General features: G+C 30.2%; 2 protein-coding genes across 6 annotated transcripts in view; one reads left to right on the forward strand and one right to left on the reverse strand.

The window, feature by feature from the left end:
- LOC105250748 (regulating synaptic membrane exocytosis protein 1) overlaps positions 1-13,003 on the reverse strand; it is a 138,370-nt gene that overhangs the window by 53,212 nt on the left and 72,155 nt on the right. For all 5 annotated transcript variants that reach the window (XM_025409670.1, XM_025409669.1, XM_025409672.1 and 2 more), the window contains exons 9-10: positions 12,066-12,273; positions 1,122-1,297 (exon numbers count right to left, since the gene is read on the reverse strand). In XM_025409670.1, the coding sequence (XP_025265455.1) occupies positions 1,122-1,297; positions 12,066-12,273 (384 nt within the window). The remainder of the gene's footprint in view (positions 1-1,121; positions 1,298-12,065; positions 12,274-13,003) is intronic.
- The window catches only part of LOC109609849 (cytochrome c oxidase assembly factor 3, mitochondrial), a 134,015-nt gene that overhangs the window by 33,626 nt on the left and 87,386 nt on the right, over positions 1-13,003 (forward strand). The window lies entirely within an intron of this gene.

A 13,003-nucleotide genomic window follows, 5' to 3' on the forward strand; every position in this document is an offset into this window, starting at 1 on the left:
AGCCTGTAAAAATATAAATATTTACAAGCAAGATATTTATCGATAATCTCATAAATTGTTCGAAAATTATTATTTTTACAAATTTAGAAATCTTTTAGAAATCTTTTAGAAATCTTTTAGAAATTTTTACAAATTTAAACTAGGAAGAAAAAAAGTGTGCAAAAATGCTTGCAAATAATTATTATAAACATAATAGATATGATTGTACTTCATCTCTATGAATTATTACATTAATAAAAAAATAATATAACATGAAAAATGAAATATAATAATTCTTTCATTTATAGAACGGCGGAAAATTCTTCCGACTACATTTTAATTATATATCACAACCTCTCTCTTCTACGGAAGAGAGGATTCTAGCTAGCGCACGCAAAACCATATGCAAACCGAGGGCGATGTTCGATTACGCTCGAATCAGGTATCATACAAATCTAATTAACCCAAATGTCGCGTTGTCCTGGACAAAGAGACAGGCCGTTTCGTTTTCCCGTAGCAAATTAAATAGTAGTTGAACTCGACACCTTGGGCACGACACTCGAGTGTGCAGATCCACAGTGACCTCCGAAATTAAATTCCAGATTCCTAATTAATGGGATTTCACCACTGGCGGATACAAAAACTCGGGATTAACTGCAACCAGTGTTATCCGCGAAATTGAATCACGCCCAGCAAGCTCGAAGCTCGATCGATCAAACGCACTCTCTTTCCACCTACAACTTTTTTTCCGTAATGCTAACATTTGCGCACTCGTGGCGAAAAATTCCTGCGGCTTTGTGGGTACCCAATATTCCTTTAATAAGATACGAAATTATCTGTGAAAAATTAAATAATAAATGGTGCTACGTATCTTCGCTCATTACATTATTAATTAATAATGAAGAAAAAACTATAACTTTTATAAAACACACGAAAAAAATAATCATATTTCGCTACATTCGATTAAATAAGAATGCCGTGAGAATGATAATACGAATATTTTCATTCTTTTTGAATATAAAAAAATATAGAAAAATATAGAAAAATATTGAGAGATGCTATTAAAAGAGATGATGATGAAACTTCTAGAGGTAAAAGCGTACACATCTTTTCGAAAGTAAAGTTTCTATAATAAATCTTACTAAGATCACTGTCGACGTCATGAATGACGATCTTAATGCCCTCCCCGTCGACCAGACTGCTCTGTCTAGGCAATTCACGTTCTTCAGCTGCGACCCTGCTAACAGCCGTTGAAGGAGCGGCTTTTGCCGCTCCTGGTTGAGCTGATGTCAATGCCCTTATTGCGTTTATGTCAGGTCTGAAATAACACATAGAATACCCAATATGATTAGTAAAAAATCTTTCAAATACATAAATTTATTTTAGAATAAAGATTTTTTTGTGACATCTAATTAATTCTTGTAACGTTTAATTAATTGATATCTGAAAGAATTATTTTTATAAAGATTGAGCATATTCAAAATATTCTTACATAAATGTACATAAATTTTTTTTATCAATATTCTACTTCAAAAAATTCATCACTTATATTTATGTATTGCTAACGATGTGAACAAACTACAAACATTTGCGAGTTATTTGATCGATGCTCAAACTTCACTTTGGAGATTAAAAATATTGAGGTGAGCATGGACTAAAAATATTGAGGTGAGCATGGAGGTAAGCCGACTTAAATAATTGACTATAAATATTATATAGGTTATCGAATTCAAACTATCGTAGATTTAAATCGCAAGATGGATATTGCTTGTTTATATTGAAGCAAGTTTTGTTATTACTAAACTATCTAGAAATAATCAAGATAAGTTTATCAATAATTTCATCAATGTTCAAAGGGGCAAAGAAAAATGTTATAACCAATATATTGACTCTCAACTTTTTCGATTAAAATTGCGATAATAGACTTTTGAAAAATTATTATTTTATTTGCTAAACGGTATAAAATTGGAAACCATGTTAACTTGAAAATAAACTTTCCTTTATGTACAGTTTATTTATATTGGATGGTATAATTAAAATATTTCTTGCTTCTAAAATGTTATTTATAATTTTAACTGAAAAGTGACTTGAAAGTAATTGAAAATGTGTGTGTGTGTGTATATATATATATATATATATATATATATATATATATATTTCAAATTAAAAATTAAACGATTGTAATAATAATTTTATAATACTTGAAAATTTTGTTAAATTAAAAAAACTCCAATTTCGTTAAAACACACACATTTTTAATTACTTTCAAGTCACTATTCAGTTAAAATTATAAATAACATTTCAGAAGCAAGAAATATTTTAATTATACCATCCAATATATATATATATATATATATATATATATATATATTGGATTGAAATATATATATATATATATATATATATATATATTTCAAATAAAAAATTAAACGATTGTAATAATAATTTTATAATACTTGAAAATTTTGTTAAATTAAAAAAACTCCAATTTCGTTAAAACACACACATTTTCAATTACTTTCAAGTCACTTTTCAGTTAAAATTATAAATAACATTTCAGAAGCAAGAAATATTTTAATTATACCATATCGGTGTCATATGTCACTCTGATTACAATTTCGCAAGAAAGAAAGAAAAAAAGATTTTTTGCGAGCGTAATAAAAAGGTTGAACTTTGGACTTGTCGCTCTTTAATTCATCAAATGTCTCTAACTTACAACATAAAACAAGTTAAATCTTAAATTAGATTTTCTTTACGAGAGGTGAAGGCAAACGAAGACGGAAAAATACAGTCTCGTTACTAACATCTTTACCAAAGAAAAAAGTTTTTTTTATTTTTTGTTTTTTATTTTTTTTTTATACCACGACGAGACTTTCAAACGTAACCGCAATTGCGTTAAACTATTCCTCGTGCAATGAGCATCGCCGGGCAAGCAATGAATTTATCCACCCGCGCACAGCGTGATACCATGGACACAAATTACCACCCTAATTCCACGCTATAAAGGCTAAAGAAGCTTACGTTCGAGGTTCATAAAGTAGTCTCGACCGCCGTAACCACCATTTCATCCGGTGCAAAAATGGCCAGTAGCTTTTCGGATTTCGTGGGATATATTTAACGCTAAGTGCGAAGGTCTGATTTTTAATTTCTGAAATAACTTTGTGCGTGATTTTCATATATGGTAGTAATCAAAACTATTGCATCACTTGTAGAAACAGAAAATATTACTAATAATTATTTATATAAATACAAAAACGTTTATAACTATTTTATTGCGGTTATTTTAGGCTTTAATATCATAAAAATTAAAAATTAATGTAATAAATAAAATTATTACATTTTTTATTAATACAATATATAACATAAATGTGTTTTATGTGTTGAATATATTTCGTTGAATATTTTTCTGTCAGGTTTCTTTGAAAATAATCTCTTTTTATATTTTTGTGAGAAATTTTGGTCTACTAAGCTTTTTAAACAAAAATTGATTAATTTGATGTTAAATGTAAGATATGAATATGATTTCCAATATGTAAACGTTCCAATACGTAAACTCCCAAGAGAAAAGCATCGAAACATTGGTACTATCAAGCAGTTTGTTATATATACAAAGCTCTCAACGTGCATCATATCGAAAGTTTCCAGCATAATCCTACAAAAGTTTTCTATAGGAGAAATTTCGACGATTACGATAAGAGCACCTGCTACAAACTAACGACGAAGAATACTAATAAAGTTCCATTTTCGCGGTAAGTCGTTTGATTGGAAAGAGAATAAATAAAGGGAATGGATAAAGTGATATAAAAGATTAAAGTTCATGTAGATTTTGCATTTACAAACTAAGAAGTATGAGTGACATATTGCTTGAAGATACTTTAATTATTAATATTTTAATTGGAAATGTATAAAATATTTCGTGGCTTTTGAAATTTCTTTAATATGTCAAAAAGTATCTTAGTTTAATTGAATTCTCATTCAAATTGACTGAAAATTTATATTAAGATGTTATACTGTCCGATCTATTTATATCGTGCTGACAGTCTTTTTGGCGAAATTTCTTCAAGATTCACTTCACGAGGAAAACGTGACCGCGCTTTCGCTCGCTTTTACAGAAAGGTTGGCTACAAGTTGAATTCTGCTTGAGAACTACAAGAGATATCTTCAAGAATAAGAGCGCAAGTTCTAAAGGAACATATACGTCTGTATCGCGTTTCCAACGTTCTACTTTCGAAGTAACGAAGCGGAAAGTTACCGCATCGCTTTTCGTAATAAATAAAAATTTATAAGTCGGTTGGGAGCCGATTATACGCAAACGATTGTCTGAAAATCCCTACGGCTACGCTGCGGTAAAAACAGACGATATCCTCTCGGTGTGTATGACGTTGATGCAACTGCCTTGCCGTATCCTCCCGTTTCCTCTCGCAAATTGAAACTGCAATTTCGCTGACGGTCGTGGCAGCGCGTGCCCCGCAGCGCTGGGCTTATCATTTCGCATTTTTATGCGCAGCGCAGAAAAATTCTGCCCCTTCCTTCTCTCCCAAAAAAATAAGAAATAAAAGCGATGCGAACGATGAGACGAATAAAACAGATTTTCAAACGAGCCATGCAACTTTTAACGAGTCTCGAGTGTTCCAAAAGCGTTTCCGTTTCTCCCACGAGATGCATAATTTCGTAATCGCGGCGCGCTCATCGTTCAATTATTTTCGAAGAGATGGAAACGCGGGCAAAAGATCACTATATATATACAAAGAAATATTTTATCGTTACTTTTACATTTCTCATTAATTGTACTCTTTGTTAATTACATCCTGTTACGACACAATGATATTGAAAAATTTTCTTTATCATTTTACATTTTGCATCAGCTCTTCTTCTCCGTGTCTTATTGTTTTCGGGACACTCGTAATTGCATTCTGAGTCTTTCTTTGAAGTAATTTACAACCATGGTTGTATCTCAGAATACAATTACAATGGAAAGAAGGTCAATTCTCCGAGTTTTCCCTGTTTATTACAGCTGACACATACAAGAAAAAAATATATATATTGCAAATTCCAATATATTATTTTTATAAAACATATTTTTATAAAATTTTTATAAAACACACAAATGCAAGATTTCATCCCAATTAATAACTCTCAAACAACGTTAATTACTACTCGAATTTAATTGGAAAAGAGATTTACTTTCTATTCGTATAATATATTTTCTATTCGCTAAGAGATTTATTTAGTTAAAGAGAATTTTTCAATTTTTAATATTGCTTAATGTCAAAATTAGATCCTTTATCTAATTTTTGTCAAGAAGGAATTGATTGCTCAAAGAAGAATCTGCTATTAACAGTGAGCGGTGACTATAAAAACGGGATTGCTCTGCGAATGGATCTCCTTTCATCTTGCATTGATAGTTCTTCCTTCTATAACCACGTTCAATCATATGAACTCGTGTGGTATCGACAAGAAGCGATTTTAGCCGCGAGCAATCGACCTTTCAAACGTGAATCCGTCTATTCGATAAAATCTTGCATTAAATGCACGACTTTGTCGAATGTTAGGGACGTTTATTTCGGTGGAAATAAAAATGCAACAGCCGTTGGCAAAACGTTTTTGCAAACATCTCGGTGTAGATCGAGATTGAAAAGTAGCGTGCGATCACGCATCTGATTTCTCTTTCAAATCCTCATGTTTCGATGGAATGGAAATTGCGAAGAAGATTGCGTGCAAATCTCTCTCTCCCTCTCTCTTTGCGAGATGTTTTTCTAAATCAGTTCGTCGATATGTAGTAGTTTCTTTTTAATGGTTTTCCCTTTACGCGCGAGCGCGTTTTATGAGGATATATTTTTTCTTAATTTGTAATTTGCGCAGAGAAATCGTTAAAATATTCGATATAATTTTATCTTAATTCGTGGACATATTCTAAGTTATATCGTAAATTACAATTAATATTATTTGTAGTTTTTAATTGTAATATTAATCAAATATAAATCAATTTTTCTAGTTCTCGTAATTAATTCAAATCTCTATATTTAGAAATTTTTCTGAAAAATTTTATTCATAATTAAAGATATAACATCGTGAATAAACTATTTTTTAATGTATCAGAATGAGGATTCGATAGAAAGAAATATACCGGTCAAAGAGAGCAGTCGTTACGTTTATAACTTACATTTCTTAATATTTTCCGAAGACATTTCTGGCCTCTGTCCTTTCACGTTCATCGCCATTAACCTTTAGAAAACGGAATTTCCTTGGTAAAAGCATGCCCTCGGTTCACAAATTAAATTCCAGACGCGTATATTCTTTTTTTAAAATGTAAATTGAAATCATTGTATGAATACGCAATGTAAATAAACTGTCAAGAATGAATGTGTGCGTTTGTATGATAATAAGGAAAAATTTTTAGTAGTTAGTTTGAATATACGACAGTATAATCATTATATAAAATTTAAAGCTAGATATAAGCGTGAGACAGATGAAAACAAACAGATGAAAAAGAAATGAATAAAATTAAAGAGAATTTTAAAAAATGTAGACCGGAATATTATAAGATCTATATAAATATATCTAACTTATATTTTTTTGACATTTGACCGCAAAAGTGAATGTATGTGTGCTTCTCGTTAGATTTCTATTAACTTTTTTTTTTCATCTGCTGATGGAAGCCGTATTGCATCCAGATCGAATTTTACGATCAAATGCAATGTCACATGTCAGCTTTAGAAGAGGTTTTTCTCTTTTTCTCTCTTTCTTGCTTTCTCGGTTTTGTGCGCGAGTTGGCCGGTAGTAGATGGAAATTTACAAGATCATATCCCTTTATGAGATTCTTCCCGTTCTTTTCATCGCGGCTCATAGTCACTCTTTGAAGGAGGGAGAATCGCTTAATTGCACAGTGCCATCACGAACTCCAGCGGAACAAAAGCTCTTCCTAACCGAATAAGAATGAGGTGCGCAACGATATCGATTAGGACACGCTCAGTCAAGAATTTGCGAAAAAATAGTGTTATTTTACTTACACGCATTTAGCATTATCGTAAAAAATGCAATTTTTATTTGAACAGATGAAGAAAGAAAACATAAGAAAAATAAAAGCAACTCAAACTTATTATATTCTATATATGTTTGACATATTTTGATATTTACGCATCTATTTCGAAGAATAAAATCCTTTAGCTACGAAATAATTTAGAAAAGCGTAAAGATGATTGCGATTAAATATTGCGCGTTCGGATGTGGCGTAAACCAATCATATAAATTTCGTCGCTCAGCTAGGATTAACCAAGTTCCGTGGGACGCAATAAATTGCAGGCTTTGCGTTATAACTAATAGCAGTTTAGTCACGACGAAAATTCGTAAATTGGATACAAAATAATGAAACGAGATAATTACATAAAATCGCAGTTTCGTAAGCAAAGGGGAATTAAAAGTTTCGGAATTAAAAAATTATCGCGACGGGAACTACGGAATATACAACTGAATATAATTGCACGGACGGGCTGTAAGTAAACGAGAATTAAAACTTTTACTGTTATATTTTGAAATTTTGTTGAGAAAAGGAAACATAAGTATAAGCTATTATTTGTTTCCTTCTCTTTTCCTTTCTCTTAAAATTTAAATATCTTTAAATATCATTCAATTATTCATAAATTACTTATACAGTTAAAATAAATAAAACATAATTTGAAAAACATTTTTCTCAAAGTTTAAATATTCGGTGGAAAAATCACATTTTTTATTTCTTTTTGATATATCGTTAGTAAGATAATTTTTTCAAAAATATTATAGTTGCTACGACATAAACTATATAAAAAAAATGTCTTATATAAAAATATATTTTATGTAGTTATTACTTATTTATTTATTAGAATTCTCAAATTTTTTAAATATTACGAGTTTAGAGATATAATCAATAAGTTTAAAACAACTTTTATTATAAGAATGTGTGTATAAATATTCGCGCGGAAAATGAAGTGTATTCTTGCAGTGAAATCGAGTTTTTAAGGCAATTGTTGGAAAGAAAAGAAAGAGAAAAACGAGCTCATTTTATTTTCTCTAACTTTACCTAATACGTGAGGTGGGTTGAAACTACACCGGCAGCAGTCGCGAAAGTATGTCAGTTAAGACGTGCGATATTTGGCAAAATTACCGGGACGATTTACCCTGATTTCCGGTGGTCTACCAAGATGACGATACCTAGGTCGTGGTTGGCGCGGCACACGGCAAGCCCGATGCAAGCATTCGAAGCACGACCGAATTTCGACGTGCAGCAAGGCTGTATTAAAGCGCAAGTGCCGCTTCTATTCTAATGCCGCTCTTCGCAGTGCAATGTTTAATCGGTATAAGCCGAAATAAGCCAGGAGACGTAATCGAGCAGTTATTCTAATTCTAGTAACACAGCCGCTCTCTTTTTTCCCTCGTTTTTCTCGATTTAGCAACTCGCCGCATCGCCTCGAAATCGAGGTCAACGAATTGCGCTTAAAATAACATTATCTGACAATAATACGACCTTGAAATTAAAACGGACTTTTTTTTCGTATGTGTTCTTTACAGATTATACATGAGCTGTCATGCATTTCGAACTGTACTATTTTGTAGCAACTATCCATATTTTTAGAAATATAGAAATAACATTTTAAAAAATTCTAATGCCGCTCTTCGCAGTGCAATGTTTAATCGGTATAAGCCGAAATAAGCCAGGAGACGTAATCGAGCAGTTATTCTAATTCTAGTAACACAGCCGCTCTCTTTTTTCCCTCGTTTTTCTCGATTTAGCAACCGCCGCATCGCCTCAACGAATGGTGCCGCTTTAAGATAGTACACATTGATCGGTTGCACAAATAATCAACGACCCTTTTTGAAAGTGTAAAAACGGACTGGTATTTTGGAAGCTTCGTATGTGCGCTTCGTTTACCAGATTAAATTACATGAGCCTTGTTCAGTGCATTCCTTCTAGATTTAACAGTGTAAAACTATAGCATTTAGTAGATAAGCGAACTAATTTACAAAAACATTTAATTTTTAGAAATATAGAAATAACATTTTAAAAAATAATTCTTAAAAAATAACTAAGCAAAAGAAGATACCAGGGTATTGTAAGAGAAATTACATAAAATTCGATATATATGATATATAATATTTATATAATATTTTTTCTATACGTTTTCTACGTGGTTTTATTTAAAAATTATAATGATTAAAATTATTTATTATTATAATCTTTTTTTTAAATTAGATGTCTATATTTTTTAAATATTAAAATTGTCAATGTATCTATTGATAATTCAAATCTCTATTATTTTTATAAAAAATTACGGAAATAATATTTGTTATATTATTCCAATTTTATAATTTTTATTTTATCCAGTATTATAATTTTTTATCTCTTAACTTTGTTCAAAATATTATCAAAAGTGATTCTAATATGAATAATTGACGTGTACGAGAGTTTTAATTTTTAACAACACCTAATATGAAATAATAATGCGGTTATGAGCGATTTAGATATTTTATAATCTGGCTGATAACTTTAGCACGTAATTTACTTCGGGATTTTTTACTCGACTAATAGAAAGACGAAGGATCATGCAGGTTAAGCCAATTTTGACAAAAGCTATACATTATATAACACCCGACCTTTTCGTTAAATATCTTCAGACCCTTCGTATAATAGGCGTAACGTCTGAAGGGTGACACTTTCTTTTCCTCAATGTTAAACCTTTGAACCTTCTTCTAGAGAAGGGTAGAAGAATAAAGATTTTTGCTGTGATCATTGAATTCTGAAAAGTCCAGGTCAGTAAAAGAAGTTATTTTCTAACATATGGTGATCGTGTGTGTTCTATTTTAGATTCTGAATAAAACATTGAATAATCAATATTAAATCTCTTTAAAAGCATTGAATAATCAATATTAAATCTCTTTGAAATTATTTGTTTAGGTCTTAAAGTAAAAGGCATATTAATAAATATAAATATAAATAAAGAAAGAAAATAAATATAAATAGAGAAAGAAAATATTATCGTTTGAAAGAAATTTCTTAATTTAACAAATTTTGGGCACGATGTTGTGATTTGAATAGGTTTTAAATTTTTGTAATTGCGTTGTATTATCCATTTCTAGTATCGCATTTCACGGGTACAAGCTTTCCGACCAGTTAATATCGCAAGCTTGTCATACTGCATATTTTCGAGTAATCGTTGCAGCGTGGCGAATTAAGCTCGCTGAAATTGTAACAGTTTAGAACTCGACTTTAGCGAGAACCGCAGATGCTCGTACACGAGTAAATGCGCGCACTTAACGAAAACTAGGAGAAAGAGAGAGAGAGAGAAAGGAGGAGGAGAAGGAGGTGAATAGGTGGGTGGCATTAATTATTTCTCTAGTAGCAAACTTCCCTGTTTGCAATCCCCTCGACTTCTTGCTTGCAATACGTATATGTGCGCTTATACAACACACGTTGCGCACCATTCGTCGGATAAAATAAAAGGAAAGCAACCACACGAGAATAAATCGAAGAAACGGGAGTAGAAAAGGGTAGCCAATTCTCATTTTCGCCACGCTGATGATTAAGAAGGGATTTTCAATTCTTTTATACAAATAATCTCTTGTCAGCGTAAACTCTTGCTTAAAATAAAAGACTCTTGCTTAAAACTTGTCGTTTTAGTGCTAACAATAAGTTTAGCTACATAAATTTTTTTCCTTTGTCTACGTATCGTTAAGATTACAAGGAACTATAAAATCGCTGAAATAAATTTACTCAATTTTAACTATCGGCATAAAAGTTTTAATGAGATGTAAACGTGATAACATTGTTTTCTTCTTCAAAAGTAGATTGCACGATAGACATTATCTTGTTTTAAAATCTGAACATTTCGATTTATGTATCAAGATATCTTTTTTACTTCAAGACGTGTCTGAATAGAAAACCAACATTTTGAAAGTTTCATTAAAAAAATTTCGCCATTTTTTCAAGAGATAATTTGTATACATTGAATATTTTAGTGATTTCTTTCATAATAAGATTAATGTAATCATGTAACATATATTTACAGATTATTAAAACTTCGCGAATATACATTGTTTAAGAAATAATTTGACGATGAATTTATTGTAAAAATATATCATTATTTTTAAATATCTAAATTAATTCATTTTGAATAGTTAATTCTCGGTTAATTCGGTTTTTTACTTGTTTTCCATACAAATAATCTTCCTAAAATTATTAGAACTAATCTAATAATATAGTTTTGAATATATAAGTTTGAATAAATATAATTGAAGGGAAATGACTTTTGAAAAGTAAAATTTTAGAAATACTCTCTTTCTTTCTCGTACATACTTTCGATAATCTAAATATATGTTTATAAATATTTAATTATATTTGTAAAAAAATTAATTTAGAAATATAACTTATAATGAAATATAACTACTAGTGAACAACCTATGCGATTTGAAGAAATTTTTGTGCTTTTAATAGTTCTTAACAAAAAATTTTATATATATGTTTAGAATTTGACATTTGCCAAATAATTACTTATTATTATTATTATATAAAATAGAGAATACCTCTCTCTTTTGCCTCCTATCCAAATATATAACTTTACTTTCACATCTTTCGATGATACAGCAAGCATAAAAGTTTAAATTACTCTCTGAAAGCGTGGATGAAATGTCTGTCTCAACATCAAAACTTCAGTGTCATGAGAAGTTAGAAAACAAGCAAATATGTGGAAATTTCAAATTAAAGCGCGTAATTGCGTATATTTTTCTTGTAAAAGAAGCAACAAATGTAAGTAAACATTTGCTGAAAATTATTTGAAACATATATAGAATTATCATTAATTCTCGATTAAATAAATAATAAATATGCCATGTTTATATACGAATATATGACAATTAACATTGAACCTTAAAATTAAGAAAAAATATCTAATTTAACGAACGTCAAGTCAATTTGCGATAAAAATCTCTAATATGGCTTCAAGTACATTTGAATTCTCTGGTATAGAGTATAAATTTTATTTTGCCCATTATAAATAACAAGTCCGTGGATTGGCATGATAAATCCTTATGAGATAATAACGCTATTGATAACTTACAATTGGGAGCCTCTTCGACGATTACGTCTCTCTTCGTCGGGTATAAGAACGGGCTGGGATACTGCAGGCGATGCCACTGCAGGTGCGGATGACGAATCTAGCTTAATCATTTTCTCATCGTCGGCCGCGACCTCGTAAGGCATCACCGGCTTTACAGCACGGAAGGAAGACCTGCGCGTTACGGGTCGTTCCTCAGGTTCTCGAGCACCTGCGAGGAAGCAGATGATTAAAGACGTTTCCAGGTCAACTATATTATACTTGAAATATCTAATGTGATTCGCGTTATAGCGCGAATAAATCGCCTTAAATAATAAATTATAATCGGCTCGCTGGCCGATAGTAAAATTAAAAGAATAACACAATGAATTTAATGAAACACTTAAATGCTAAGAATCACACACATTAGACTATATACTTTTAAATATTACTATATATTTTTAATTATTATTATACTATATACTTTTATTATTTTTCGATATTATTTGTATATCAGGGAATTAAGACAATTTAATATTTATAGATATAAATATCATATATACTATATATGTATGTACTTCTAATTAAAAAGAAGTTTTTCAAAAGTAGTTTTACTAATTGTTAAAATGCAGAATATCATTACAAATTACAATGACATGTAATTGTATCATGTATTTAATATAGTCAATATTTAATATAATTATGTATTTCACATAATTATTTTTATTTGAAGACAATCAATCTCACATGTTTATAATTATTTTGTATATATAATATTTTATCTATTTTAAAAGTGTAACTCTAGTTTAAAAATAAAATATATAAACGAGAAAAAGTCATGCTGACATCGGAATAAAATATAGTATTTATTTTATTCAATAATATATAAAGATCTTAAAAAGATTAAATACAATTTCAAAAGAAATAAAACGATTATAGCGTTTCCATATTGAAGTACAAGT

This window comes from Camponotus floridanus, unplaced genomic scaffold, assembly GCF_003227725.1.
Source record: "Camponotus floridanus strain SB8 unplaced genomic scaffold, Cflo_v7.5 scaffold28, whole genome shotgun sequence".
Taxonomy (NCBI): domain Eukaryota; kingdom Metazoa; phylum Arthropoda; class Insecta; order Hymenoptera; family Formicidae; genus Camponotus; species Camponotus floridanus.